General features: G+C 49.0%; 1 protein-coding gene across 2 annotated transcripts in view; it reads right to left on the bottom strand.

The window, feature by feature from the left end:
• CLCN5 (chloride voltage-gated channel 5) overlaps nucleotides 1–26,746 on the bottom strand; it is a 98,294-nt gene that overhangs the window by 12,233 nt on the left and 59,315 nt on the right. Inside the window, exons 1-6 of one of the 2 annotated variants that reach the window (XM_051968676.1) lie at nucleotides 18,458–18,555; nucleotides 11,855–12,006; nucleotides 5,120–5,219; nucleotides 3,998–4,185; nucleotides 2,556–2,678; nucleotides 1,136–1,342 (exon numbers count right to left, since the gene is read on the bottom strand). In XM_051968676.1, coding sequence (XP_051824636.1) covers nucleotides 1,136–1,342; nucleotides 2,556–2,678; nucleotides 3,998–4,185; nucleotides 5,120–5,219; nucleotides 11,855–12,001 — 765 coding nt within the window. In that variant the 5' untranslated portion in view covers nucleotides 12,002–12,006; nucleotides 18,458–18,555. Of the gene's footprint in view, nucleotides 1–1,135; nucleotides 1,343–2,555; nucleotides 2,679–3,997; nucleotides 4,186–5,119; nucleotides 5,220–11,854; nucleotides 12,007–18,457; nucleotides 18,556–26,746 lie in introns of those variants that run through there. The other variant, XM_051968675.1, reaches the window with a different exon arrangement.

The following is a 26,746-nucleotide window of genomic DNA, read 5'->3' as shown; positions in this document are numbered from 1 at the left end:
AATAAAAAAACACAGAAGGAAAGAAAAAAGTGTTGAGGAAACATTTTTTTAAATGCATCAAAAAGAGCAGAAGGAAGTCCAAATGGGGATGTGGATAAGCAGGGAAGCTTTATTTCTATCAGATTAAATATAATATATACATATATATGTATATATTTTAAAAGAACTATTAACGTATTTCTCAGTTTCATGTGCAATCCTCCATTTCTGTTCTTTTTTTATACTGAAATGTCCATGTTTGGTGATGTTTAAATTTATAATTAACAAAGGGAAAAGAAAGAAAAAGCAGAAAGGCCTTCAGACCATCCCACATGAGGCAAGGATGTAAACTTGAGATCAGAGACAGGAGGCATTCTGGGGGATCAGGAGATGGCTGCCTTCGAGTTTTAAAAAGGCTGGCACGTGCAACATTGATTAGCCTTTTCTGCTTGTGCCTAGATGACAGAATTAGAAGACTGGAGTCTCTGTCTCTTCCCCCCCCCCCCCCATTTCATTGATATTACTTGAATAGTTTGTGAAAGCATGCCCAGCCCTCCCCTCCCCTCGAGAAGGATTATCCAGCTCAAATCAACTCTCCACGACTCTGGCCTTCTCCGATGGCCTCTTCCCTTTCTCAGCCTTTTTTGCTTTTAGGTCATTTCCTTTCTAGCATCCAAAGAACCATACACACTACTATTCCCAGTGGCAGGAACTAAGCAATGCCTTAAAACCCCCTTGTAGTTGATCACACTACCCCCAATTACCCCCCCCCCCCCATCCTGGAGAAAAGCTATGGAGACATGCTAAGTTCGGATGACAAACTGAGTCAGCCATCATTCCATCTTTGACTCGGTTGGCGGGGACCTGAGAACGAACTCCTCTAGTCCAGCTGTGCGCCTCCTGCAGGAATCCCACCCAACAGACAACTGCCTCGAGCACTTCCTGTTACCCAAAGCAGATTGCGACCTCCACAGGCAGAGCCAACTCCCGTTTTTAAAATTCCCTTCCTTGGGCTGCCCTCTGGAACACCACTGAGGAAGCTCCTTCCTTTTCCCATACAAGGCCCTCCAAGGGCAGCAGCCGGCCCCCAGGTTGGTCCACGGGGGCGAAGCCCGTGAAGGCCATCTGAGACTTGGCCCTTTTGTTATTTCTTTACCTCTCGGCGCTTGGCTTCGTTTTTCCTGTACTTGGTGAAACAGTGGCACAGGATGTTTCCACAGCAGCACGCAACATGGACGAGGGGGCCTTCTTTGCCCAGGCTCAAGCCAGATGATACCGCCAGCACCAGAGTGATAGTTTTAATGATCAGTGTCCACTTTCCCAAATAGCCTCGAATAATGAAACCGCTCAGAATTGTCTTGATCTGTGAGTCCAAGCACAAGAAAGGTTGCATATTCTCTGGGCCACCATTGGATAAGCAACAAGAACCTTGAAGCACTCCCCAAGGCTCCTCCAATAAGTTCCCAGACTCCCATATTCTTGTGGTTGCATGGTGGCCAGGCCAAGTGGGTGGGGCAAGAAACCTATCAACAAGGTGATGATAGCTTTCCCCGATCCTCAAGGGCCTAGGGGAGCTGATGGGTAAGGACCGATCCCCTGCTGTGGCAAATACTTCGCAGGGGCCATTCTAAGCAGTCAATGTTGGGGGAAGAGAATCAATCTGTAAGGTGGGGCCCAACTGCACTTTGCTGCAGTGGGTGGAGGCTGTTTTGAAACAACATGCTTTGTTATCCCAATCCCACTAGAATTACGGGGTATTCTGAACAGAAGGAGAATGAAAAATACAGTTTAATTGGAACTGGTTCTCTATGACATCAATTGTACATCGAATCCAACTGTCAGATTAGCTGTGTGGAGAGTCCCAAAAGCAAATGCCCCGGCCGACCTCGATTTCCCTTGGCCTTTTTGGGACCAAAGAATTCTATCGGTTTGGGCTTAGTCAAGGAAGGCAGCCTTATTTTGAGCAAAACAGAATCTGGAAGGCCGAGCTACTGGGGAGAAAGGCTAGAAAATTTTCCTTCAGTTTCAAGATGGACCGTTTGTGTGTTAGCAGCCACTCCATGAACATAGGTTAGAGAGGGTTGATGATATATCACACAAGGAGAACCACAATTCTAATAAAATGCCTGTGTCTTAGAGAACAACTGATTCTAGTTTCTCAGGCCTTCAGACACGGTGGACTTTGCCAGAATCTCATAACCAGCACAGTGTATCAGAAAGAACTGGAGTCTGTTCCTGGCCTGTGCTGTGTGTATGTACCCTTGCCCTCTCCAGGCCTCCATTCCTTCCTTCCCTCCCTCCCTCCTCTGACGAACAAGGGACTTGGACAAAGGGACTGCCGGGGTCTCTGGCAGCCCCAAATTCTCCCTTCAGGATCCTAGCAAAGAGCTGTACACACTGCACTGTGTAGACTTTGGATTACATGGGCCCCCAGGAGCTGGCCTGGGAACTGCGCCATGGCTTCTCTGAGAAAAGGCCTGTAGCTGTTTCCAGGCTGGGGACTGCAATTGTTTTCTAGGTGTTGGGGACCGTTTGCCAGGGATGGACAATTTCTCCCACCTCTGAGCGGCACTCACCTCAGGGATTCCAGAGCCACAGGCATAGGGTGCAAACACTCGGACGAGGGAGACGGCCAGAAGGGCGAAGAGGAGGGCCCACAGGACGTACATGAAATAATTGAGGATGTAGGCAAAGGCTCCCTGGAACACAAACACGCATGACAGAGAATGAGAATGAGAGACAGAGGAGACCGAGAACAAAAGACAGAGGGAATAAGAGAGAGACAGAGACCAAGAGAGAGAGATGAGATGAGAAGAGAGAGAGAGAGAGAGAGAGAGAGAGAGAGAGAGAGAGAGAGAGAGAGAGAGAGAAGGCTAAGGCTTGGATGAGGTTGTCTCAATCAGGCATGAAACTATTTAGAAAAATGGTTTTCGGGAAAGGTCACGAAGGAGACAGGATTTACATGAACCCTCAAGAGACAGCCCTTCCAGAGTTCAAGAGACGAGTGCAGAAACACACTGTCAGCTCATTTGGTGAAACCATTAGCTTGCCACTGAAAACAAGATGTTTTATTACAGTAAAAACAACTTGGGCTGTCAGTGAACAAGAGCTAACCAGGCTTGAGAGCCCTGGAGGGCCTCTTAGGGCGTTTCCACTTAAGAACATGGGCTGGGGGTGCCGAGAGGGAGCCCAGTTGTTATTAGCAAAGAAAGCATCCCCACTCTAGTGGAGGGGGGGAGAGCTGATTTCAGCCATGTGTCAGCAGTTGCTACCACTGCAGGGAGGTAGGAAAGGAACCTATTCTGCAACAGAAGCAATTCTGAATCCTGAGAAACCTATGTGGATGCTGGCGTGATTTCCTGGGTTTGGCCCAGACCTGTGAATTTGTTGGTGCTGAAGCCAGTTTTAGGTAAGGAGATAGCTTAGGAAACTACTGCAATCCAGTGGTGAGGGCATTTCGGCTCACACTAGGAGGTGGAGGAGAGAACAAGCACTTTGTAACTGCCTACTATGTGCTAGACATGTGCTAAGTACTCTATAAATGTGATCTCAATGTTTGTGTGGGGGGGGGGGGGCGCGCAATTGGGCTTAAGTGACCTGCCTGGGGTCACAGAGCTAGCAAATGTTAAATGTCCTCAGCAGGATTTGAACTCAGGTCCTCTTGACTCCAGGGCCAGTGCTCTAACCACCGCATCATCTAGATGCCCCAGATGTGATCTCATTTGAAGTAGTAAAGGAAAGGTAAAGGACTGGGAGGAAACTCTCTCCTTCATAAAACTTGGCAACATAATGGCTGGGAGAATGATAAAAAGCCAGCTCTCGGCCCACTGCTAGTGGCCATGGGTGAGTTTGGCTAAAATTACTTGGGGGAAATAGAGACGGCAACACTGCTATTAAAATGCAAGCGAAGTCTCAGCTGGGCCCTTTTCTCCACAAGGGCTGCAGATGCCACCCACGTGATCTGGTGTTACCGTCAACAAGTGGCAAAGAAGAGCCGGCTCTGTTGGCCGCTCCCTACCTCGGACTTGCCGATGATCAGCTCGGACCAGGTGTTCCACTCGAGACATTTGTCTCTGTCTTCAAAGGTGACTTGTTCCGAGTTCCAGCAGCAATGTTCATGGTTAAACCAGAAGCCCCTCAAGCACACGCCTTCCTTCAAGTCTGTCATCCAATGAGCAGAGATGTCTATCAAGCCAGCAAGTGAACCTGATGGAGGGCAAGGCTAAGCTCAGATATCAGCTTCCTTGATCAGTAGGACCAGGTTTATTTACAGAAGGAAAAGGGGCGAGGAACCCAAAGTCTAAACGCAGATATATCTCACTCGATTTAAAACAATTTTTTCTGCTGCTCGGAACTTGACAAACATCAGCAAACACAGGCATTTCCCCATATAGCTGAAACAATCCTCCAAGCATGTACACTTTGATCCTTTTTTCTCTAAAACATACAGGGTAACCCAAAAGTCTTAGGGCGCCCTGCACACCAGAGCCATCCTATTTGTCTGTGTTCCTTCTGACTCTCATCCTGACCTCTCCTGACCTTTAGACTTTAAAAAATGAGTGACTGCTGCTGTCCTTCTCTTGGTACCTTATTCATACCATCAGATACATGAAAGTGATGCCAGAGATGACCAGCCTTCCACATGGAATCAGGTGCCCTCCATCTGCTCGCTTAGCTGGGGCTGCTTTTGCACCTGGGTCACCATCACCTTCCAACACTTGCTTCCTCACTAACTTCCACATCCACCTTGAACCCACCCAACTCCAACATTCCACGTCTTCAGCCTGCCCTCAAACTCCAGACCAGAGCGATCATCGTGAGCTCAGACGTTCTGGAGCGGGCCATCCTTATCTGCCCTTGTAAATGGAGAAATGAACACCCTGGCTCCTGGATCAATCTGCCAAGAGCCAGGTGAGAGTGATGGTTTCAATCTCATAGCCTTGGGACATGCTCCTAAATCTGCTCTGCTGAGGGTCTGTGCTATACAGCTATGGTACTGAGGAGCGCTCCCAGCTCTGCCCCACCTTCCTCACCAGGAATGGCCCTGCCTGCGCAGCTAGTGAACTTAGAGCCATTTTGTCTCGCTAAGTTGTCTTCAACTGCACTCAGACCTTCAGCATGATGGGAAGATTGGCCATACCTGCCAAGAGCCCAATAAGCAACATCAGCAGCCAGCCCGAAAAGGCATCACTCACACGGTGAATTAGGGCCCAGGTAGACTCTTTGCTTTTATTGGTGATCTGCAGAGAAATATTGCACAGCACAGATTACACACTAAGAGGGTCTGACACACTCACTCACTTGTCTTTCTGTCATACATTCATTCAAAAACAAAGCATTTTATTATCTCCTGGAAAGAGAGTTAGACTTAACACAAAAGTTACATTTTAAATCCCCAATTTCCCCCAGAAATTGGAAGCTACACCAGAAGTAACAAAGTACCTGTCAAATAGGGATTCAGTGGAATAGTCCCACTTTCTGATGTCCCTGACCTCTGTCACAACCCATCCTGATCCCTCAATGCCCATGAATTTCATCAGCTCAGTTACTGATCTCTCCCTATCTTACTTTTTCCTCTCTGACTCACACCTCCCCCCATCCCCATCTTTTTATGAAGAAGAAGATTGAGCAAGGAAAGCCCCAACCTCTCAATTTGGAAGCAGGCTCTTTCTGCTCTTGCCATGCCCCTGCCTCCTACCCAGACTCCACTTCTTCCCTTTTCTGAAATCTCACAGACCAAGAAATACCTTCCCCGCTTACATCCTTAGTTAGCCCTTCCTCAGAAGGCTCATGTTAGGCCATAACTCTTCCCTTGAGAGTTCAAGAAATGAACCATAATAAAGGTCTGTGTGGTTTTAAGCATTAATTGGTCTTTTACAAAAACCAACCCAAGTCCTAAAGTGGCTAGAGATAGGCTGGAAGCACTATAATATAAATGATACCATCTAAAACACTGCTTCAATGGCTGTTAAGAACACAATTTGAGATACCTCTCCCAGGATCACATCACCTTGGAAGCACCAATAACTTGCAGGCAGACTCCTAGAACAAGCTCTGAAAATAGCAGCACCAAAAAATCCCCTGAAACTTGGGAGAGTACCTTCCTATCTCTAACTAAGTAGAGCTCAACTTTAACATAAAGTTCAAAGCCAAGAAATAGGCTGGGAAAATGAGCAAACAATATAAAAATTGACTGTAAAAAACTATGGTGTCAGGAAAGAACAAGACAAACTAAGAAGCAAAGGTAGTTTCCTTCTGAATGAGATGAGGTGAGATCTTTCAAGACAGTTGTGAAAATCGACTAAGGCTTCATCTATTTCAAAGTTTGAGTAGGCCTGAAGGACTTTCATTAAGTCAAGGGCATACTTAAGTCCCCTCCCTGCTATCCTCCTAAGAGCATATTTAAGTCCCCTTGTTATCCTCCTATGACATCAGTGTCTTTCTGTTTCAGTCAAATATGGGCAACCATGTACTTATTGGTCAAGTTCAAATTCTTGGGTAGTTCCCGTATTTAGAATGCAAAATCTTCAACCAATAAGGATGAGGGTCAGAGATGGGAGGGGGTATTTGCGTTAGGGATTAAAAGTGTTGACCCTGCCCACTAGTGCTGCCTCCCTTCCATTGTCTGCTCCATGGGTGGGGCACTCGATTCTTGGAGAACAGATAATAAACTTTGCTTTGCTTCTAGAGATCTCTCCAGCTTTTTTTTATTAAAATGGTGATCCCTCACCATTTCTGACCCACACACTTCCTGATCTCTTTTAATTAGATCTATTTTTGCTTTTGCTTGATCTGAGATCGGGATTGATATTTCTGCTTTTTTCACTTTAGTCAAAGCATAATAGATTATGCTCCAGCCCTTTTAACTAAGAAGAAAATGGAACAAAAACAATTTTGAACAAAGAATCACATTAGATGGTCCCAGATGCAGAGGAGGACCTCTTTAAACTAAGGTTTTTCTCAGGTCTTAGTCTGGCTGAGGTAACACACATTCAATGACTGACTAGGTAAGAAATGAGGTTAAAAAAAAAAAAGACCTCTTTTACTTTTACTTACTCAAAAACAAAAAAACACAAACAAACAAAAACCACCAAAATCCCAAACAACTAACAACAACCCAGTTTGGGAGGGAAAGACTCTCAGGGTTTCTTGCCAGAACAGAAACAGACTGGGGCCCATTATTGGCCAATCAATGAGAGTCAGAGTGATTTCAGTTTAAGGCATAGTCAAGAAGCTCCATTTGAATCCCAAAGGCTTTATCAAGACCTGGTTTCCAGAGCTCAAAGTCAAGAAATTTATATTCCTTATAAGGTCTTTTCCAGGTCTCCGTTTGTCTGAAGCAATACCCAAATTAGTGATTTAAGGTTGGGTAACAAGAAGCAAAAAATCTCATCTGCCTATTCAAAAAATTAAATTAAATTTAAAAAGAAAACAGAATTAACAATTTGGTAAAAGAGGGGAAAAAACACTGAAGAAAATAACATCTTAAAAGAACAGAATTAACTTAACAGTAAAAGAGGCACAAAAATTCACTGAAGAACAAAACTCCTTACAAAGCAGAATAGTTCAGCAAAAAAGAAAATACACTCAATGAAGAAAATAATTTCTTACAAATTAAGACTGGACAAATGTGAGCTAATGATTCCATGAGACACCATGAAACAAGAAAGCAAAAGAATGAAAGAATAGAAGAAAATATGACTATCTCATTGGAAAAACAACTAACCTGGAAGCTGGCTCAAGGAGAGGGAATTTAAGAACTACTGGACTGCCTGAAAGCCACAACCAAAGAAGGAGCCTAGACATCATATTTCAAGAAACTATCAGGGAAAACTGCCCCGATATTTTAGATCCAGAAGATAAAAATAGAAATTGAAAGAATCCACCAATCACCTCCTGATTTACATCCCAAAATAAAAACTCCCGGGAATATTATAGTGTTCAAATTTCAGTGTTCCCATGTCAAGGAGAACGTATTACAAGCATCCAGAAAGAAAAAATTCAAATACCATGGAGCCACAATTAGACTCATATGGGATTAACAGCTTTCACTTAAAGGAACAGAAGGCTTAGAACATGATAGTCCAAAAAGCAAAGGAGTTAAGATTATAACCAAGAATAACCTACTCATCAAAACTAAGCATAATCCTCGGGGTGTGGGGTAGAGAATGGCTATTTAATGAAATCGATGGAGTTTCAAGGATTTCTGATGAAAGATCAGAGCTGAAGAGAAAATGTGACTTTCAAATAGAGGACTCAAGAGAAGTATAAAGAGATAAACATTAGCAAATCAGAAGAGCAAGGAATAGTCTACTGTCGGACCTATGGGAATTCTTGATCAAACAAGAGATAGAGAGCATTATAAAATACAAAAGAGATAGCTTTGATTATATTAAATTAAAAAGCTTTTGTACAAACAAAAGCAATGCTACCAGAAGGAAAGCAGAAATCTGGGAAAGTCTTTACAGCAAGTGTCTTTGATGAAGATCTCATTTCTCAAATATGTAGAGAACTGTGCCAAAGTTGTAAAACACAAGCCATTTCCCAATAGATAAAATGGTCAAAAGACATGAACAGATACTTTTCAGATAAAGAAACCAAAGCCATCTATAAGTATAGAAGAAGTGCTCTAAAACACTTCTGATGAGAGAAATGCAAATTTAAACAACTCTGAGATACCAACTCACACATTTCAGATTTGTCCAAGATGATAAAAAAGGAAAATGATAAATGTTGGAGAGAATGTGGGAAAACTGGGACACTAATGCATTGTTGGTAGAGTTGTGAACTGATCCAACCATTCTCAAGAGCAATTTGGAACTGTGCCCAACCAAACTGTGCATACCCTTTGACCCACCAATACCACTACTAGGTCTGTATTCCAGAGAGATCATTAAAAAAAGGGAAAAGGATCCACATGTGCGAACATATTTCTAGCATCTCTTTTTGTGGCAGCAATATACTGGAAAATGAGAGGATACACATCAACTGGGGAATGGCTGAATAAGCTGTGGTATACAAATATAATGGAATACTACTGGTGCAATAAGAAATGATGAACAGGTGGATTTCAGAAACCTGGAAAGACTTGTACTGAAGCAAAGTGAAATGAGCAGAAAAAGGAAAACATTGTACACAGTATCAGCAAAACCGTGTGATGATCAACTATGACTGACTCTGCTCTTCTTAGCAACAAAGAGATCTAACACAAGAACAAAGGATTTAGTAAAGAAAATGCTATCCATAAGACTCTTAAAAACAAGATTGAAGCATATTTTTCTCTCTCACTTTATTTTCTCATTTTTCCCCCCTTTTTGATGAGTTTATTCTCTCACTGTGACTAATACGGAAATGTGTTTTACATGATAACACATGTATAAGTTAGATCAAACTTGCCTACCTTTTTCAGAAGAAGGAGAGAGGGAAGAACTTTGGAGCTCAAAATATTATTTTAAAAAATGAATGCTAAAAATTTTCTTGTTATGTATCTGGGGAAAAAATAAAATACTATGATATAAAAAATCAAAATAAAAAAAGGTAAACATAAGAGAATATCATAAGGGGCCCAATAAAGTTAAACTGTTTACATCCCTACATGGGAAGATGATACTAAGAGCCTGAGAACCTTATCATTATTAAGGCAGTGTATCTCTCGACATAGATAGAAGGCACCGGTGTGAGTGAATTATGTTGAAATGATCTTCTATCCAATAAAATGAAGGGGCAAAAAGAAAGATACACTGGGAGGAGGAAGGAAGAGATAGAATGGGGAAAATTATACTTTAATTTCCATTCAAAGTTCATCAGTTCTCTCTCTGGAGGTCCATAGCACTTTTTTCATCACGAGTCCCTGGAACTGTCTCGGGTCACTGTATTGATCAGAGTAGTCACGTCTTTCATAGTTGATCATCATTACAACATTGATGTTACTGTGCACATAGGATCTCCCAGTTCTCATTTCACTTTGCATCAGTTTCTATAGGTCTTGTCATGGTTTTTGGAAATCAGCTCCCTCATCATTTCTTATCACAATCATATGTCACAACTTGTTCAGCCATTCCCCAATTAATGAGCCATCCTCTCAATTTCGAATTCTTTTAGAGCTACTAATAATATTTTGTACTTATACGTTCTTGTCCTTTGATCTCTTTAGGATACACACTCAAAATTTGAAAAGGAAATATTAAAACTAAATAATACTTTTAAAAAGAACACAATCTGGCACAATTTGTGCCAGGTTTCCTCTTGCTCGAGTTGATCTGTGAGTCCAGGCACTTAAAACTCTTAAGACTTTGAGCAACACCACAAATGCAAGCCAATTATTTCCAATCATTTGGAAAATCAGAAGTTATAAAAACAAGGCCCGGCGTAATTTGGAACGTTAGATTGCTGACATCATTTGTCAGTGAGAAAGCCAGTCCTAAAATGGGGAGGCTGAGCATATGCTCTGACAATCACAAAAAGAACTATGGTCTCTGAATGGTCTTTGATGCTTGTAAAGTCAGTCCATTGTTCCTTGATCCCCAGACAAACGTGCTGGAGTTTTTTATTAATGACTACTGAACAGCGAATAGGAAAATCATCCACAGGAAAGACAAAGTTCCATTTGCTCTATGGAAAGCTGCTCCTAGGGCACAATTCCACTCGGTGGGCCACGTGCTCAGGGGCCTTCAAACCCAAGGTGGATGTCCACAAAGCTGGGACATTGATAAGGCCATTCCTTTAGGGATATGTGCACAGACATCTCTGAAGCACCTCCACTGCGCAGAGGGCTGGAGAAGATGGACATTTTAGAAAAGAAACCATCCTAATTCTCAAGGTTTGGGAGCTGGGGGAATATATCAGCACTGCAACCGTTATTTCAAAAGGGAAGGACATTGCCAGTCTAGGAGCCAAGGAGGAGAACCTGGGAAGGTTTTTATTAGATGCCATTAGCTGAGGTTCCTTCCACCAATTCAAGGAAATTAATTTTTCCCTCTGAGGCAATTGGGGTTAAGTGACTTGCCCAGGGTCACACAGCTAGGAAGTATTAAGTGTCTGAGACCAGATTTGAATTCAGGTTCTCCTGACTTCAGGGCTGGTGTTCTATCCACTACACCACTTAGCTGTCCCAATTCAAGGAAATTCTTAAAAAAAAAAAACAAAATAAAAACAAGTGATCGACCTGAGATACATAGCACCCTCCAGAAAAATATCTAATTTTGAAAAATGTTTAAAGGACATACTTAATTCCAATTCAACATAATTATTCGTAATTATTCCAATCATTCATAAAATACGTTACGGATTGCTAGTAGCGTAGTAACAAATTATGGTTTGCCCTTTCTTCGGGAAGCTATCTGCAAACGTTAACGTTTTCAAGAACCGTGAAAATTCACTGTTCCAGTATCATCTCTGAAGAAGCTGAAGCAAGACCTGAAAGCCCACCAAAGCCCCCAGAAGCTGCACCCAGGGTAGCCTAGTGACACTAGGGATGGGGGCTTTCAAAGCTCCCTCTGCTCCATCCATTCCACTGTCATATAGTCAGCTCCCCAGACCCCAGGCATCCACATCAGTCACGTACGTCCCACAGCAAGAGGCAACATCACATATGAATGATTCAGAGCCAATTCCACCCTCCCAAAACATCCACACCCACACTCACACGACAAAGAAAACATGAACTCAGAGCCAAACTTGGAGATTTCACAGAGCGGGCATTCTATCATGAAAAAGAACTGAAGGATAATTGATACTCTTCCTGGCCTCTCATCTGGAGGTTATGAGAGCTAAGGGAGGCCAGAGCACTCAAATCCTAGGAGGGGGAAAAACAGGTTCAAACTTTTGTTTCTTCCCATTGGACATCTTTGGCCACGACCGACCACCCTTGCCTTACCTCTCGGTGCCTGTCGCGGTCTCTGGATTTCTCCCTCACCCAGTCAATGGTATTGAAATCTTCATAGGTCCCCACTCCGGGGATAGGCTCCTCTAAGAAGTCCATCATCTTATTTGGAACATTCGTCTCTCCTCCATTGTATGACATGAACTCTGCAGAAAAGGAGGAAACATACACGTCCACGCTAGTTGGCTTCTTAACGGATCAACAAAAATTTGGGACGTGGCCGTGTCCCCAGCACCGGGACGTGCACGGGAGGAGGAAAACAAATCCACCTCACGAGAAGCCCGCATCCAAAAGTCAGCATTACCCAGCAAACGAGAAGCAGTCTGTACAAAGCCGCGGTATTGGGGAAACGAGGCTTGAAATTATTTCCGTGATCTACGTGGGGAGGGGGTGAGAAGAGCTGAAACTCAGCTATTGGTGAGATGTTGCCAAGAGGAGACACAGCAGGGAGACCCAAGGAGACCCGACGACTGATCGGTTCCAAGGAGGTAAAGAAAATGGAGGGGTTCCTATGTCTGAACTTTAGTTGTTTTACTGGGAATCATCAACAAAAAAGCAAAGGCATAAAATGAAGGGGTAACATTTTATACAAACCCTTAGAATGCAGTGAGATTGAGAAGGCCCCAAACCCCTTCCATTCCAAAGCATCCAAAAGTTGTGTTACTATCTCTGGCTTTGCCTTTTTTCTTTTCTTTTTCTTTTCTTTTTTCTTTTTTTTTTTTGCTGAGGTGATTGGGGTTAAGTGACTTGCCCCGAGATCAAATTTGAACTCAGGTCCTCCTGACTTCAGGGCTGGTGCTCAATCCACTGTGTTACCTAGCTGCCCCGGCCTAATTTCTTTACAAAAAGGCACATCCTGCTCACGCTGTCTTGCCGGCTCTTGCCCTGGGACTTCCATTTAAACCCAGCCTAGAGAAGGCTTTCCATATTACCTTGGCAGCGCACGTTTATTACCAGTTGGGTGGCGCCACCATATTCTGTGAAGACTCTAATTTCTTTTCGTCTCGAGAGGCTGACCAGAAGAGTGCTCCTAATTCAGAGTCCCTAGAAACGGGGTGGGTGTGAATATTTTTGTGGAGACCCAGGAGTTTTCTGTGGAATCACTGGATCACAAAGTCTAGCTGGTCATATGCTTTCCAAAGCATCGCACTCAACTTCTGGTCTGCCCCACTTCAACCCCCAAACTGACCTGGCCACCCTTTCATCATCACTGTGCTATCTTAGAAGGAGGGGGTCACGCCCTTCCAAGAGCAAGAAATTCTTAGGCATTTCCCACAAAGCACAAGCTTTCCCATTCTCACTCTTGGCCTTTGCTGACGTTTTCATCTGTGACCCCCTCCTGGCTTTTGCAGCCCATCTCCTAACTCTGGCTTTCACTACCCATCATGGCACTGCATGGCCTATCGTGACGTATTGCTTCAGCAAAAACAAAAACAAAAACAAAAAAACCCTAAATAAACAAACAAACAAACAAACAAACAAATAAAAGAAATCACAGACTTTGATGAGCAGAAACCCAAGTCCTTGAAATCATTTCAGAGAATCCCAGAATATCACAGCTAGAAGGGAGGTCATCATCTAACCAATTTTATATCGTGACGTACTCTCCCAGGCTCCTTGGCCCACTCCACTCCTTCAACTTATTAGATCATCATTCCTCCTCAACCCTTCTTAGTGCCTACCATCTTCCATCACTGCCAGCAAGTGCTCCAAACTGGTTTCGTCCCACTGGCTGACCGTGCTCCCAGCACTCCGACCACAGGCCCAGCTCCCCTCTACTTCACTGAAAGGCTGAGCCCACCTGAGGCTCTTTCAGCTCCTGTTCCTCAAGTATTCCTAATTATTCATCAGTCTGCTCCTCCCCATATCTCTGCCCCCATCCGGGCATGGAAGGAATAGTGGCCATTAATGCCCATCCCATTCTGCCCCATGTCCTTCAGGGACCTTGCTTCAGCAGGAAGCAACTCTCTTCCAGCCATCTTTTGAGATCTCTCCTTCCCCTCTGCTCACATATTCCAGTTTCCTCAGTCTTAAGAAAAAAGCCTCCTTTTGACCCTTCTAGCCCAAATGGACCTGGGCCCATCTTCCTCCTCTCATCCTCTTATTACTAACTGTCCTGAAAAAGCAATCCCAAGGCCTCCATTTCCCCATCACCCCCGTCCTCAGGCTTCTACCCCACCAGTGAAATGGCCTTGTCCAAAGGCTCCCTCAGCCACCAAACCTGGCAGTTCTCCTGTCCATCTTCATCTTTCTGGACCTTATGGAAGATTCTGGCCCTGCTAACCACTGACATCAAAGTTCCCATCTCTTCCCTTCTATCCATCTTGTCTTCTGTTTCTCCTGATGTCTCACCTTTTTCCTGCCCCTTTAATGAGGGAATTTCCCTTAGGTCTTGCTTCTCTGTGAAGCAGAGAATCGGGAAGTTGTCAAGTCCTTTCAGTCCTGTCCAATTCTTCCTGACCCCATTAGGGTTTTCTTGACTGGCCATTTCCTTCTCCAGCTCATTTTACAGATAAGGAAACTGAGGCAAACAGGGCAAAGCGACTTGCCCAGGGTCACCCAGCTACGAAGTGTCTGAGGCTGGATTTGAACTCAGGAAGAGGAGTTGTCCTGATTCTAAGCCTAGCTCTCTATATACTATGACTCCACTGAGCTGCCCCTCCTAACAAGCCTGTTTCCTTATTTGTAAAATAGGGACCCCTGAACTTGCTCCCCTTTTTAATATCCCAATTTCTGCCTGCACACGCTTGGACCTCTAGGTCCTCTGGCTTCAAGAGAGGAAGGAGAAACAAGGATCAAGTGCTGACCAACCTTACCACTGGCAGATGTAGCTGTTCTCGGCCCTTGGCCTCTTATTACACCAGCCTTAGAGGCCTTTGATCACCTGGGGCAGTGGGTGAAGATCTGGGCCTCAAACATTTGCTAGCTGGGTGTCTCTGGGCTGTTTGCCTCAGTTTCCTCATCTAGAGAATGGGGATCGTAACAGTACCCAGCTCGGGATTGTTGTAGAGATCAAATGAGATCCTTGTAAAGCCCTTAGCACAGTGCCTGACAAATGTCAGCTACTGGACTGCCTGCCTCCCTGAACACTCATTTTCTATCCACTCCTTCCTAAGCCCCCCAACAGAATTGCTCTTATAAGAAAAGTCTTCAGGGCATTCTCCCACGACAGAAATCTTTGGTGACACTATTACCACCCGGCTTGGCCGGGCACTTGCGATCCACCACTCGGGCACCCCTCCGCCTTTCCAGCCCTCTCCCTTATTACTCCCTACACGTGGCTCTACAGCCTGATCAAACCGGTCCCCACTTTGGCCATTACCCTGCTCCCACATGGGGGTTCTAGGCCTCAGGGGCAGTGTTTTCCATGTCCAGAATGCCCTTACTTCCCTCTATCTACCAAATTTCTGCTCATCCTTTAATGCCCAATTTGCAAGCTCCCCCTCCCCCACCCTCCTCACCATCCACCCTTCATTGAGTCCTCTGTCATTTTCTCTAAGGTATCTCCCGGAACCCAATCCAATCTTCCCGGCATGCTCTGCCCTGCTGTCAGGCTGCGAGGCGTTCTCCCAGAAGAAGGGCTGCCGAGTTCTTGAGCTAGGCAGCAGCCGGCAAGGAGGCTTTTCCCAGAGAGACATGGGACAGCACAGCCCCTGGGGAGGGCCACTATCTGTCAGCCAAAGAAAGGTACCAGGGAGCCACAGGTGAGGTGAGGGTTGGAGCAAGGAGATAAGAATAGTGATGGCTGCTGACTGAGGTGGGGAGGTGAACCAGAAACCAGCACTACTACAGAGGACTGCCCCCGTTCCGAGCCGTGTGTGCAAACTGGTGAGCTTCCTGCTACCCACTGCTAGCAATTCAAATAGGAACAAATGATGCCGCTGCCATCAGGAGTCAAGAAAGTGTGGCCCATGCGGGTGAGAAACTGCAGACCTTGGTGATCCAGGCTGCTACTCAGTGGAGGCCAGGGGTCTGAGGCAGAGGGTTACCAAGAGTGGAGACAGGCAGCTGTTGTGACCTTTCAGTTGTGTACAATTCTTCATGCCTCCTTGGGGGTTTTCTTGGTAGAGACAATGCGGTGGTTGGTCATTTCCCTCTCCAGCTCATTTGACAGATGAGGAAACTGAGGGAAGCGGAGTGAATTGATTTGCCTGGGGTCAGACAGCTAGGAAGGGTCTGAGGCCAGATCTGAACTGGAGAACAGGAAGCTTCCTGCCTCCAGGCCCCAGGCTCTAAGTCCTGATCACCTAGCAGACCTGTGACTAATTCTTAGTAAATAAGACACCAAAGATGGAAGCCAGGTCAGGTAACAAAGGATGAGTGTAAAAACACGCCACAGACCCACAGAGAGCAGCTCAGAACGGACCACAACAAGACTTTTCTCAGAGCTCTCCTGGGGAAAAGATGGATCAAAGAAGGGACAAGTTGGGGGCTGAGCGGATGGGCTCTGACCAAGGCTCCTCATCTCTGTACCCCTTGGGCTGAGCAGATGGGCTCCGGCCAAAGTTCCTCATCTCTGTGCCCCTCTGGCTATGGGCAGACGTGGATGGGAGCCAAGGTGCGCAGCTGAGATGACCCATCCAGGTAACCTCTGCAGGACCTGCACTTGCCGGGCCCAGATGGACGGCGTGCCAAGAGCCTGAAAGAAAGCGCACCGTGGCCGGCGATCTCAAAACGGCGATGGAGAATGAGTGTGGAGTCTCGGGGCTGGTTTAGGAGAAAAGAGAGAGAGAGTGTGTGTGTGTGTGTGTGTGTGTGTGTGTGTGTGTGTGTGTGTGAGAATGGAAGAGCAGAGGGCTACAGCAAAAGAGGAATTTCCAATTGCTTGCTCCAGATCAGAGGAACGGTGAGCTCAAGGGCGTGACCGGCTCTGTCTGGGGTTCCGGGTGTGAGCCCGGACACACACCTCCTTGGGTGGGAGGGAGTAGGAGCAGCAGCCTCAAAGGCAGAAGCAGTACCAGGTGCTCCAGCACTAACCCTGCTCTAATGTGTTGGGCACTAGGAGAGAAAGGTGCCCTTTCTCTAGTTCTAGAGGGAGTAGCCAGAGGGTGGAAGAACAAGAGGGTGAAAGAGAAGGAAGATCCTGAACAACAGAACAACACAGAACAACAGGAAGAGCAAGCCTAACTCGAAGGGGGGATGGGGGAGGGGGAGGAGGGCAGCGGCGGCAGTTGGAGGTGGATGGAAAGGAGAGAATGGGAAGTGGGGGGAGGGGAGGAGTTGGCTCCCTACCTTGACATTAGGAGAAGAGGAGGCTGCAGTTTACTAGCTTTAGGACAGAGGTAGAGTACCTTTTGGCCCGGCCTCCCACTCTCAAAAGTCCCGGGATGGCAAGAGGCAATCTCAGGTCAAAGAAGGGAGACTGGGCCTGCCTTCACAAGCCCTTGCTGGAGATGAAGTACCCAAGGCAAGAGGGGCAGCGGAGGGGGGAGGGGGAGGGGGGGGAGGGGGGCAGCGAGGGGGGAGGGTGGTGTTGCTACCTGGTCCTAGGTCAGGCCCAGTCCAAAAACCAAAGCTTTCCCCTGTCTCGGTTTGGTGGTGGCTGCAAGGAGCTGGAGCAGAATGCCAGTCGAGTCAAGGGCAGGTGGTTGGGGGAGGGGCCGGAGAAGCCCCTCCAGGTCCAGAGAGAGGGCAGCCGGCTCTCGCTGAGCAGCAGAGGGCGTGGGCCTGGCAGACACTACACTCCCTGTTCCTAGCTTGATGCGGCACTGGCCCTGGCAGGGGCAGGAAACAATGTCGCCTGGCTGGCACTGTGGTCACTCTGCGGATCTGGGCGCGAAGGGCGGCTGAGCTCACTCCCGGCTCTGGGCCCTCATTCTCCTAGAGGAAGGGCAAAAGTTGCCTTTCCCGGCCAAAGCCGTACCTGCTCTCCGCGGCTCAGTGTCCCCGGTGAGCTGGCGGCAGTAAAACCAGCTTACATCTGAGAGGAAGGGGCCAAAGGCCAAATCTCACAGGCCCTGCGGAGGAGAAGTTAATCTTAAATCCCCAAAGCAAAGTCCTTGGGGAGTCTTCCTAGCACCTGACTGAAGAGCAAGGCCAGGGAGCCAGGGAGCAGAGAAGGGAGTCCCTGCAGGCCCCAGAGAGAGCGATAAGCTAGATTCCTGAGAGATAAAAACAAAGGCTGTGGGGTGGGGAGGAGGGAGGAAGATAGCTAGCTGGATGGAGGCTCCCAGGACTGGCTCTCCATTCACATGCAAGCCAACACACCCAGAAACCCAGATTCCGCATTTCATCCTGCATTTCATGGCAGGCAAAGGAGCCTGAGAAATTGATTTTTTTTTCAAAGCATCAGCAGCTCCCTATGGTCCCCGGGATGTAGCAGACAAAGGTACAAGACACTTGATCTCTGAATGACTCGAGACAGAAGGAAGGCTCCCCCCTCGCCCCAACTTGTATCTGCAGCCGCAGCGGCGGCAGCCCCCCGCCCAAAGACAACATGACTTCATTCAGTAACTTGAGCCCGGCACCATCCCTCCCGGCATTCAATCCCAGCGACCGAGTAGGAGCTCCCGCTGCCTCCGAACACGCTTCCCTCCAGGCCCCCACCCTATGCTGGGCTCCCGGGAGCGGTGGGCGGGGGCGGCAGCATCCGCTTACCTTCACGGGTCCCGCTTCAAGTGGGAAGCCAACGCAGCAGGCTGCATGTGGCCACTGGGCAGGCGGGCGGGCGGCCGTGCACCCGCCCGCCCGGGGAGGATCGGGGAGGGGAGCGCTTGCAATCAGCCCTGTCTCCCAGGAGCCAGCCACCCTCCAGAGCCCCAGCACTCCAATGTGATGTCACTGGCTGGCTCACGTGAACAGACCAGACCCCCTTGGACCAGCCCGGGGAAAAGGAGGCTTGTTACTGAGGAGGGAAACCTTAAAGATATAGTCTCCGTTAGATGCTGGCAGAGCCAGAGCCACAGAGAACCAAGCAGTGGCTCCCAGTCAACTCAGGCTGCCGATTCCCATTTAAACAGAAGGCCCCGAGAAACCAGGGGGGAAGTAACATGAGCCACAGGCAAGCTCGTAAAGAGGAGAGCCAATGTTTACTACTGGAGAGAGCAGCCACTGATGACAAAATCAGGCAGCCTTCAATCGGCTCTGCGAATAGGAGAGGGCCGCAGATAGTGGGGGAACTATCGGCTCCTAAAGGATTCTGTAAGCCTTAAGAGAGCGTGAGGGCCAGGAGCCCCCGGAGCTCCACCTAGAAGGCCATTCCCAATTCCCCTGCTGTCATTTAAATGGTTATTTCATTCAATCAGAAGCAACAACCAAAGCACATGGTGGGTGTTAGGGGGCAGTGGACCATCCACCACCGCCATCACCAAGAGGGGAAAGCTAGCCGGGCCCACAGATGCCTAGACAAGACGGCGGGCCAGTCGTAAAGCCAGGGCCAGGGAGAGGAGGCAGGCAGCCACCGTGTTCCCCGATGGCCACAACATCGAGGAAGGGCACCGGCTCCCTGGGAAGCTCCTCTACTGAGGCCATTCTATAGAAAGCCGGGGCAAGAAGGAAGAAGAGGCTGAATTCACGGCTCTGAACAAGTCGGCCCAAATCCAGAGGGCCCCAACTGGCCTCATTTGGGCCTGAAATGACAGGGCGCCAGCCGAGAAGCAACCGGGGGAAGTCATCCCTCTGCAGGAAGCATTCTGTGCCTTGTTGACCTCACTATTCTCAACGGGCTTCCACAGAAAAAGGATTTAACACTCAGGGAAGAAAAGTTCTATTGGACCTGTACCTGAATGGACAATATTCTTAATGATGCCCACAGGCCTCGCCTCCTCAGAGCTGGCAAAGGTCAATGGGCAGAGGAAGCAGTGACCCAGCCCGGGAAGAGCTAGACTCCTGAAAGCAAGAGGCATTTATTTATGGGAGGAGCACACAGAACTCCCCCAGGCCTAAAAGGCCAGCTTCTTGGTGGATCACCAAAAGGACCTCCTTGGGGGATCGGGATCACCTCAGCCTTCCTCACATCACCTGGGCAGAGGAAGCAGTGACTCAGCCCGGAGAGAGCTAGACTCCTGAAAGCAGGAGGCATTTATTTATGGGACAAAAGGAGGGCCAGGCAACAAAGCAGATTTCCCTCTAAGTGGCCGGGGCTGGAATGCGTCTCCGAGTCTGCGAAGGGGCAGGTTTACACATTAACTCTGGGGGCCTTGGGGACTGTCCCTTCTCCCACAGCAAAGCAAAATCAAAACACTGAAAACAGAGCGCTGGAGTTGAAGGGTTTGAGGATTTCACGTTCCAAGGGGTCTTCAAAGTCATCAAGTCCAGATGAGAGAACTGAGGCCCAGGGGGAAAAAGGAGGGAGCATGACCTGTACAGACCCAAGAGGAAATCTGCGTCTGGGTAAAATAGGGCTTCTGATCCCAAAGTAAGGAGACGGTTTTGAACCAGGAGACTTGGATGTGGTGAGCAACATCCAGGCTCACCTCGGGAAGAGGGCTGGGGTCAGGCTTTTCGGAATTGTGCCGGACCTCTCCGGGGTTGGCCAACCCCAATCAAGCAGCTTGCTTTCGCTCCTAGGAACACGTATCTGCCTCCCTCCCTCACCAATCTTGGCTCTCAGTGCCCCGTGACCACTTCTCAAACTGTGTTCACATGGCACAGGAGGTTCACCAGCCTTTCTAGAGCTTTGCCGCCACAGAGGGCAACATTCCTGGAATCTGGAAGGACCTGGAGGCCAGAATCCAGGAGGGGACAGCAAGGGGTGAGGAGGGGCCCAGCTAGAGCATTTCATTTCATACCTGACTAGGTCCTTCCAGCAAGAACAAACCCTGGATACCCGGAGGCTGGACCCATCTGTCCCAGCTTGTTCTGCATGACTTAAGGTCAAGCCCGCGGTCTGCTCCCCCTTCCCCGACTACATCAGCAAGAGCCGCTGCCACATATTAACCTGTTCGTGGCTTGTGCTAATGATTAGGCTCACTGCCTGAGGGGGGAAGGGGGGGAGCAGGGCAGGGCCCTGTTCCTCATTGGCCCAAAGCAGCATTTGGAGGGCTGGGGCCCAATAGCGGCTCTATGTATTATTATTGCAAAGCTGACACTCCTTGATTCAGGTGACTCTGAAAAGGGCCCTCCGAGGTGAGCCCTTTCGTTTTACAGATGGGGAAACTGAGGCTTGGTCACAGCCACCCAACTAGTTAGTAGCTTAGCTCTTGAGAAAAAAAAGAGTACTCTGTGCTCTGGCCAGCACGCTGCCAGCTTCCCAGAGTCATCTCAGTCTGATCACCTACCAGCTATACGTGGCAGGGACACTGACGTGCGAGCATTAAGCTCGGTCCAATCCCCCATAAGATAATCTAGGCCACTGAGTAGCTGCTCAACGGCACTCCACCTTTGGTGGCCTTGGCTTTTAATCCCGGACAGAGCCGGAGAGCTTCAGGGCCCGGCTGGGCTCACCCTGTGTGACGAGATGGCTGTTTTACAAAACCGTCTGTATTCCCCAGCAGGGAGGAACGCGCCAATATGGAGACACTCCCTTAGAACCGTTCCCTCAACATGCCAAGCTGATGTCCCCCTTCCCGGAAAGTGCTACATCAGCCACATGGAATGAGCACGCTCCCTGCCCCCCCCCCAATAGTGGCCGACTTGCCTGGCAGCAGCTGGCAATGAGAACAGTACTTCCCAGACCCTCACCAGGGCTCCCTGGGGTCTGGCTCTAAGAAGTCTGACTTGATGGGAACCCTTGGGCAAAGGTAAATGTCCTTAATCAAACACAATGCGTTTTGAAAATGTTACCATCTGGCGGGCGAGCTCCTTTCAAAGTCCGTCCTGTGTGCCAGACGGCGTGCTGATGCCGAGGGTGCAAGTTCAGCTGTGCCATTTTGGACAGAATCCTGAGGTCTGGGAGGGCACAGGGTCTAAGGAGGGAGGAAGAAATGAGACCATCCAAGAGATGGAAGAGAAGCAGTAAGCTCGCAAGAGGGAGAAACCCGATCTACGGAACGGTCAGGACTGCACTGCGGCCCTCACCCGAGGCCTTGGGAGGCCAAGCTGGCTGCGAGGAAGACCACGGGACAGTCTCCGCCCTGGGACACCTGGCTGAGTGCTTTCGTGCCCTCTCTAGACCCTTCTCTTGCCAAAGCCCGTGGGCCACACAAGCTCTTCCGATGCCTTCCTGGGCATCAGAAGCGGCTCCCTAGCTGTCCCAGGACCACATCTAGGGGCAAGAATCCCAACCACCCCTCCGGTTGCCATGGGGAGGGCTTGGTAACAAAAAAGATGCACAAAACCAGCCACCCCTCCCCAGTCAAACCCCAAAGCCACCTCGCTCCTCCACCCCCATCTCACAGGAACATCCAATTTCAAGAATATTTTCTATCATACTGAAATAGGCTTTAGCGAGTGGAGTCTGCGTACCTTGGCCACAATGACTGCTCCTTCTGCTCCCCTCTCCAATTTGTTACTGCTTTTAACTACTGTGTATCCTGTGGCGACAGGCTGCCAACTCAATCAAGGACCGTGAAGTTCAGTAAAACAAGATGCTCCCGTCTACTATGGTACACTGAACTGACCTTGGTTCAGTAGTCACAGGGAGGCAGTCTCCGGAGGCGAGGGTGATCTCCACCCACTGGCAGCTACTGGGAACAACTGTGGGAAGGCAGGCTCCCTATACAGGGAATATAGGTTAGAGCCCAAATTTGCATGAAGGAAAAAAAAGTCCCAGCTCAGAGGGGCCAAATGATGGCCCACTCTAGGCGGGAAGTGTTCGGAAACGTATGTAGAAACCCTCACTCCTTCTGCCAAGAATAAACCTACGATTTTGTTTTCATCAATTAACGGACATGCACTGTCCTTGTCCCGGGTGGAGGAGCACAGCGTGTACAGCTCAGGCACAAGTGGTTACCATTACGGCAAAGAGGCTGCCCAGGTGTACGGGGGTGGCCACCTCCCCCACTGAAGGCCTTGGCCAGAGATACACTGAAAAGCTGGGAGCGAGCCCCTCCCCAGACTTAGCCATGGCACTGTCCCATGAGGGGGGGGGGGAGGGGCGGAGGGTGAGATGCAGAGCACCCCGCGGGTCCCTTCCCCCCCAACTTTTAGCATTATGAAAACCCAAATAAGGACGCCAGTGTGGACACGGTCTAGCCACTTTGGGCCACCTACCACCACTGAAGAAGGTCTGTTGTGGTACAGTGTTGAGGGCTTCCCAGGGAAGACACAGGCCCTTTAGGCCCCTAGAGGAGCCCTTCACCTTGTCTCCATGAAAAGAGGGAAAGTGTTTGTAGTGGGAGAGGGGGGAAGGAAGCTGCCCAAGGGAGGGGGCTGCAAAGGTTTCATGGGCTTGCATAGGAAATAACTCAAAGCTCTCAAGAGAAAGATGCTTTCATTTAAGCAACTTTTGGATCTCAGTTTGAAGGATGGAATCAAAACCAGAAAAGGCTCATTTGCATTCACTGAGTCCAGGAAAAATATACGGTGAGGGGCCAGGAAAAATCAATATTGGAGCAACTTGACCAGAAGGCTCCATTCAAGTCCAAAGACTTTCCAATGGCTCAAATGACAAGGCATCGAACCCATTTCTCATTCTGCTAACAGCCCTCTAACGGCCCTCCACAGTCACGGGTTCTGCAAAAATCAACCATCTGCAGCTGACTGGGCCGAAGGAGGGAAGGTTCGTCTCAGCCCCCCCAAACTCTGGGAGGTCCGGCCGGAGGCCAGCAAGGCAAGCGATGACATGGCAAGAGCAGGGGAGGGATGGGGAGCTGGACGAAGGGACTCACGGGCAGCCGTCGCCCAGGCGGGCAGCGAGTTCAAAGGGGGGACAGATCAGTCTGCAGAACTGTGGCTACCCAGAACACCAGGCTCAGCTTAGACCCCAGCAGATCTGAGAACACCGAATCCCAGACCGGCAAGCCCTGAAAGATCACCTGGACCAAGTCCCTCATTTTTATAGGGGAGGAAAGTGAGGCTCAGAAAGAGCAAGTCTCTTGCTCAGGGAACCAAAAGCAAAACCAGACTCAAAGCTCTAAGGCTATTCCCACCACACTGCCCTACCTTGACATCTAACAAGTGTACTTGGTGGCTATCCAGGAGCCCCAGCCTTCTCAGCCAGTGGCCCAGAGACCCCTACTCGCTTCTCACTTAATCTAGGCTATTTAGCAGGGGCTCAGTGCTGTTGTCATTTCAGGCAAGTTTGACTCCTGCTGATGCCACATGGGGCTTTCTTGGCAGAGATCCTTCAGGGCCGTCTTCAACTCACTTTACAGAGGAGGAAACGGAGGCAAATGGAGTGAAATGCCTTGTCCAGAGTCACACAGGTAGAAAGTGTCTGAGACCAGATTTTAATTCAGAGTTGGTGCTTTACCCACTGTGCCACCCAGTTACCCTTACCAGGGTCCTTCCTACACTTATTTCTGTTAATTAGCTCCTAACTGGACAGAAGGAAGGCTTCCGACTTCACTAGAGATCGGAGGTTCTTGAGCCAGGGTGTGTGGGTAGATTTCTGGGAGTCCATGAACATAGATGGGGAAAAAAAATCCCGTTTTGATTTTTCCTAACTTCTGCCTGAAATGTTTCTTTTGATGATTTCAAAATGTGCTGCTTCTATTCTCAGAAGGCTCTGTCCCCGGGCTTCTTCCCCAGACTGCCTGAGGGAGCCATGACCCCAACTAGGCAGAGAGAGCGCCGGCACTGATTCTGCCCAGAAGGCCAAGAGCACCTGGGCTTGGGGCTCAGAGGCCCAGCACAGCAAAACACAGGCCCATTTTCACAATGCGATACCGTAAGGGGCCCGCGGGACTCTCTGGGCCATTCTCTTTATTCAGCATGAGTGAACTCGAATGCCAGGCCTCCCTACTTCAAGTGGAGGGATGGACCATTCTGGTACAGTAGGAGAGGTGGCACATTTAGGATTCTCCAGATGGCCCTGGCATCCTGAAGGGACTGTTCCTACTAAAACTAGGCAGTGGACCACAAAGTCCATGCCCTTTAGCAAATGCTTTACCATCTAGGCTGCTCAGTTTCCCCTTCTGAATAAAAGGGGGTTGGACTAGATGGCTTTGGAAGTGCCTTCAAGCTCCTCGGAGCCCTCTTACTCTGGCAGAATACACACTGCCTAAGCAACGTTTCCATTTTCACTCCTGGGCCTCCCTCCCACGAGCATCTCTGCTTCTGAGGTCCATCGGACGTTCTCCAGAATTGCCATCCCAGGTCCCCTTCCTGGGTGCCAGCTTCTACCGGCATCTTCTTAGCCATATGCCAAGGGAGCACAGTTACTCGCCTGGCACCTGTCTCTGAGCCCCTGAAACGTCACTCCGACAGGGTCAGCTCTGAGCTTGCTGCTGCAGACTACACAAAGTACTTGGAACGAGCAGGAAATCTGAGGGTGTTCTGCTTCCAGGGAAAAGTCCTGGAAAGACAGCACGCCCATGGTGTGAACAAGATCAGTGAACAGAAATCTCAGGCAGGCGTGAGTGCTCGGGCATGGCGCCGGTCACCCTGGAAGGAATCCCGGGGGCATTCTGACAGTGACGCAGTCCAGTCAACAGACACCCCTCCCCAGTTACCCGAGAAGGTTCAGGGGCCTTCCAATGACTTGGAAAAGTAATGATTCTTCAAGTTGGGCTTAAGTGAAACAACAGAGTGAGCAGCAAGTAGGCCACGAGGCATCGGCAAAGCTGCCCAACTGAGCAGCAACGCCTGGGCCCGCCGTCTCCTGGCGAACCCAGCAGTGGTCCTTCCTCTGCCAGTTGATGCATTGCCTGGACATCTCTGAGGCCCCAGAAGCCTGGAAGATTTGGGGTCAGTGTAAACTCTCTCCCTCCACAAAACAAGGGCTTGTCACAGACAGATTGATACCGTCCTCCTTGACACTCCTACCCCTCCTTTGACCATCCTCTGGGAAGGGGCCTAGGAGCATCAGAGCAATTCAGGGCTCACATGGGCTCATCCCAGGGCCACTAGGAGACCCAACGGCCTCTTGCTAAGCACCTAGACCTTGCGCTAGGTGGGGGTACACAGATGAAAGACCATGGGCCCTCCCCTTAAGGGGAAAAGCCCCGAGAATGGTTTCGATAACTGAAAAACCAAGGGAAGGTTGAGAGGATGGCTAGTGTAAAACAGCAGGCTGGACAATGTCCCGTTCCCATCTCTTTTCACCGAGATGGAAGTCCACGCTTTGCCTGATTCCCAGAAATCACGAAAGCGGGCAGCTCTAGAACCTGAGAAGCCTGGGGGCCTGCAGGCTTCCTAGCAGAAATAGCAGGCAGGGCCGGCGGCGCCCTCTAGTGCTCAGCCCAGGAAGGATCAGGCATGGAAAGTTCCAAGGTGTGTGTCCTAAGTGGGCCAGCACGGGCACCATGTGCTCTTTCATTCTTCCCTAAAGAGCCCAAACCAGGCAGAACCAAGCGGCGTGCCCTGTTTCTCCCCCCATTATGGCCAGAAAATCCAGTAATCTCTTGACAGCAGTGGCGTTCCACACCTAAGTGACAGACTGAGGGCAGGGAGCAATATGCACCAGCTTTGGCCCCGAACATTGAACGGCTCCCCCTTTGGCCAGAGCCGCCTCCTGGGGCTGCTTGCCTGATTTCTCCCCCTCTTCCCAGCTCTTTTAGCTTCTGTTCTTGCCAGTCTGGAGCCAGATGCGCCACCTCGGACGCATTTCTAATCAGGCTCGGTGTGATGGCTCTCTCCCTTCGTCAGGCGCCAACCTCGCCGGGCCAGCCAGCAAACAAGAGCCGCTTTATTGCCCCTGCGGCCCTGCCTAAGGTGGGGCCGGATTGTCTGGACGTGCTTCTGCTACCTGGTCTGGTGCTGGAGCTACTGATGACTGCAAAGACTGGGGGCTCTGTTAGCTGGAAGAAATCCCGCGAGAAGCAGGAAGTCAACTAGCCAGCCTCAAGGTGCACACCTTCCTTCCCCTGGGCATCAGTTTCCCAGCATGGAAAGGCGATGATTCCT

The sequence above is a fragment of the Antechinus flavipes genome, chromosome X (assembly GCF_016432865.1).
Source record: "Antechinus flavipes isolate AdamAnt ecotype Samford, QLD, Australia chromosome X, AdamAnt_v2, whole genome shotgun sequence".
Taxonomy (NCBI): domain Eukaryota; kingdom Metazoa; phylum Chordata; class Mammalia; order Dasyuromorphia; family Dasyuridae; genus Antechinus; species Antechinus flavipes.
Note: the sequence above shows the minus strand (reverse complement) of the source record. Positions and strands in the feature narration are given on the sequence as shown.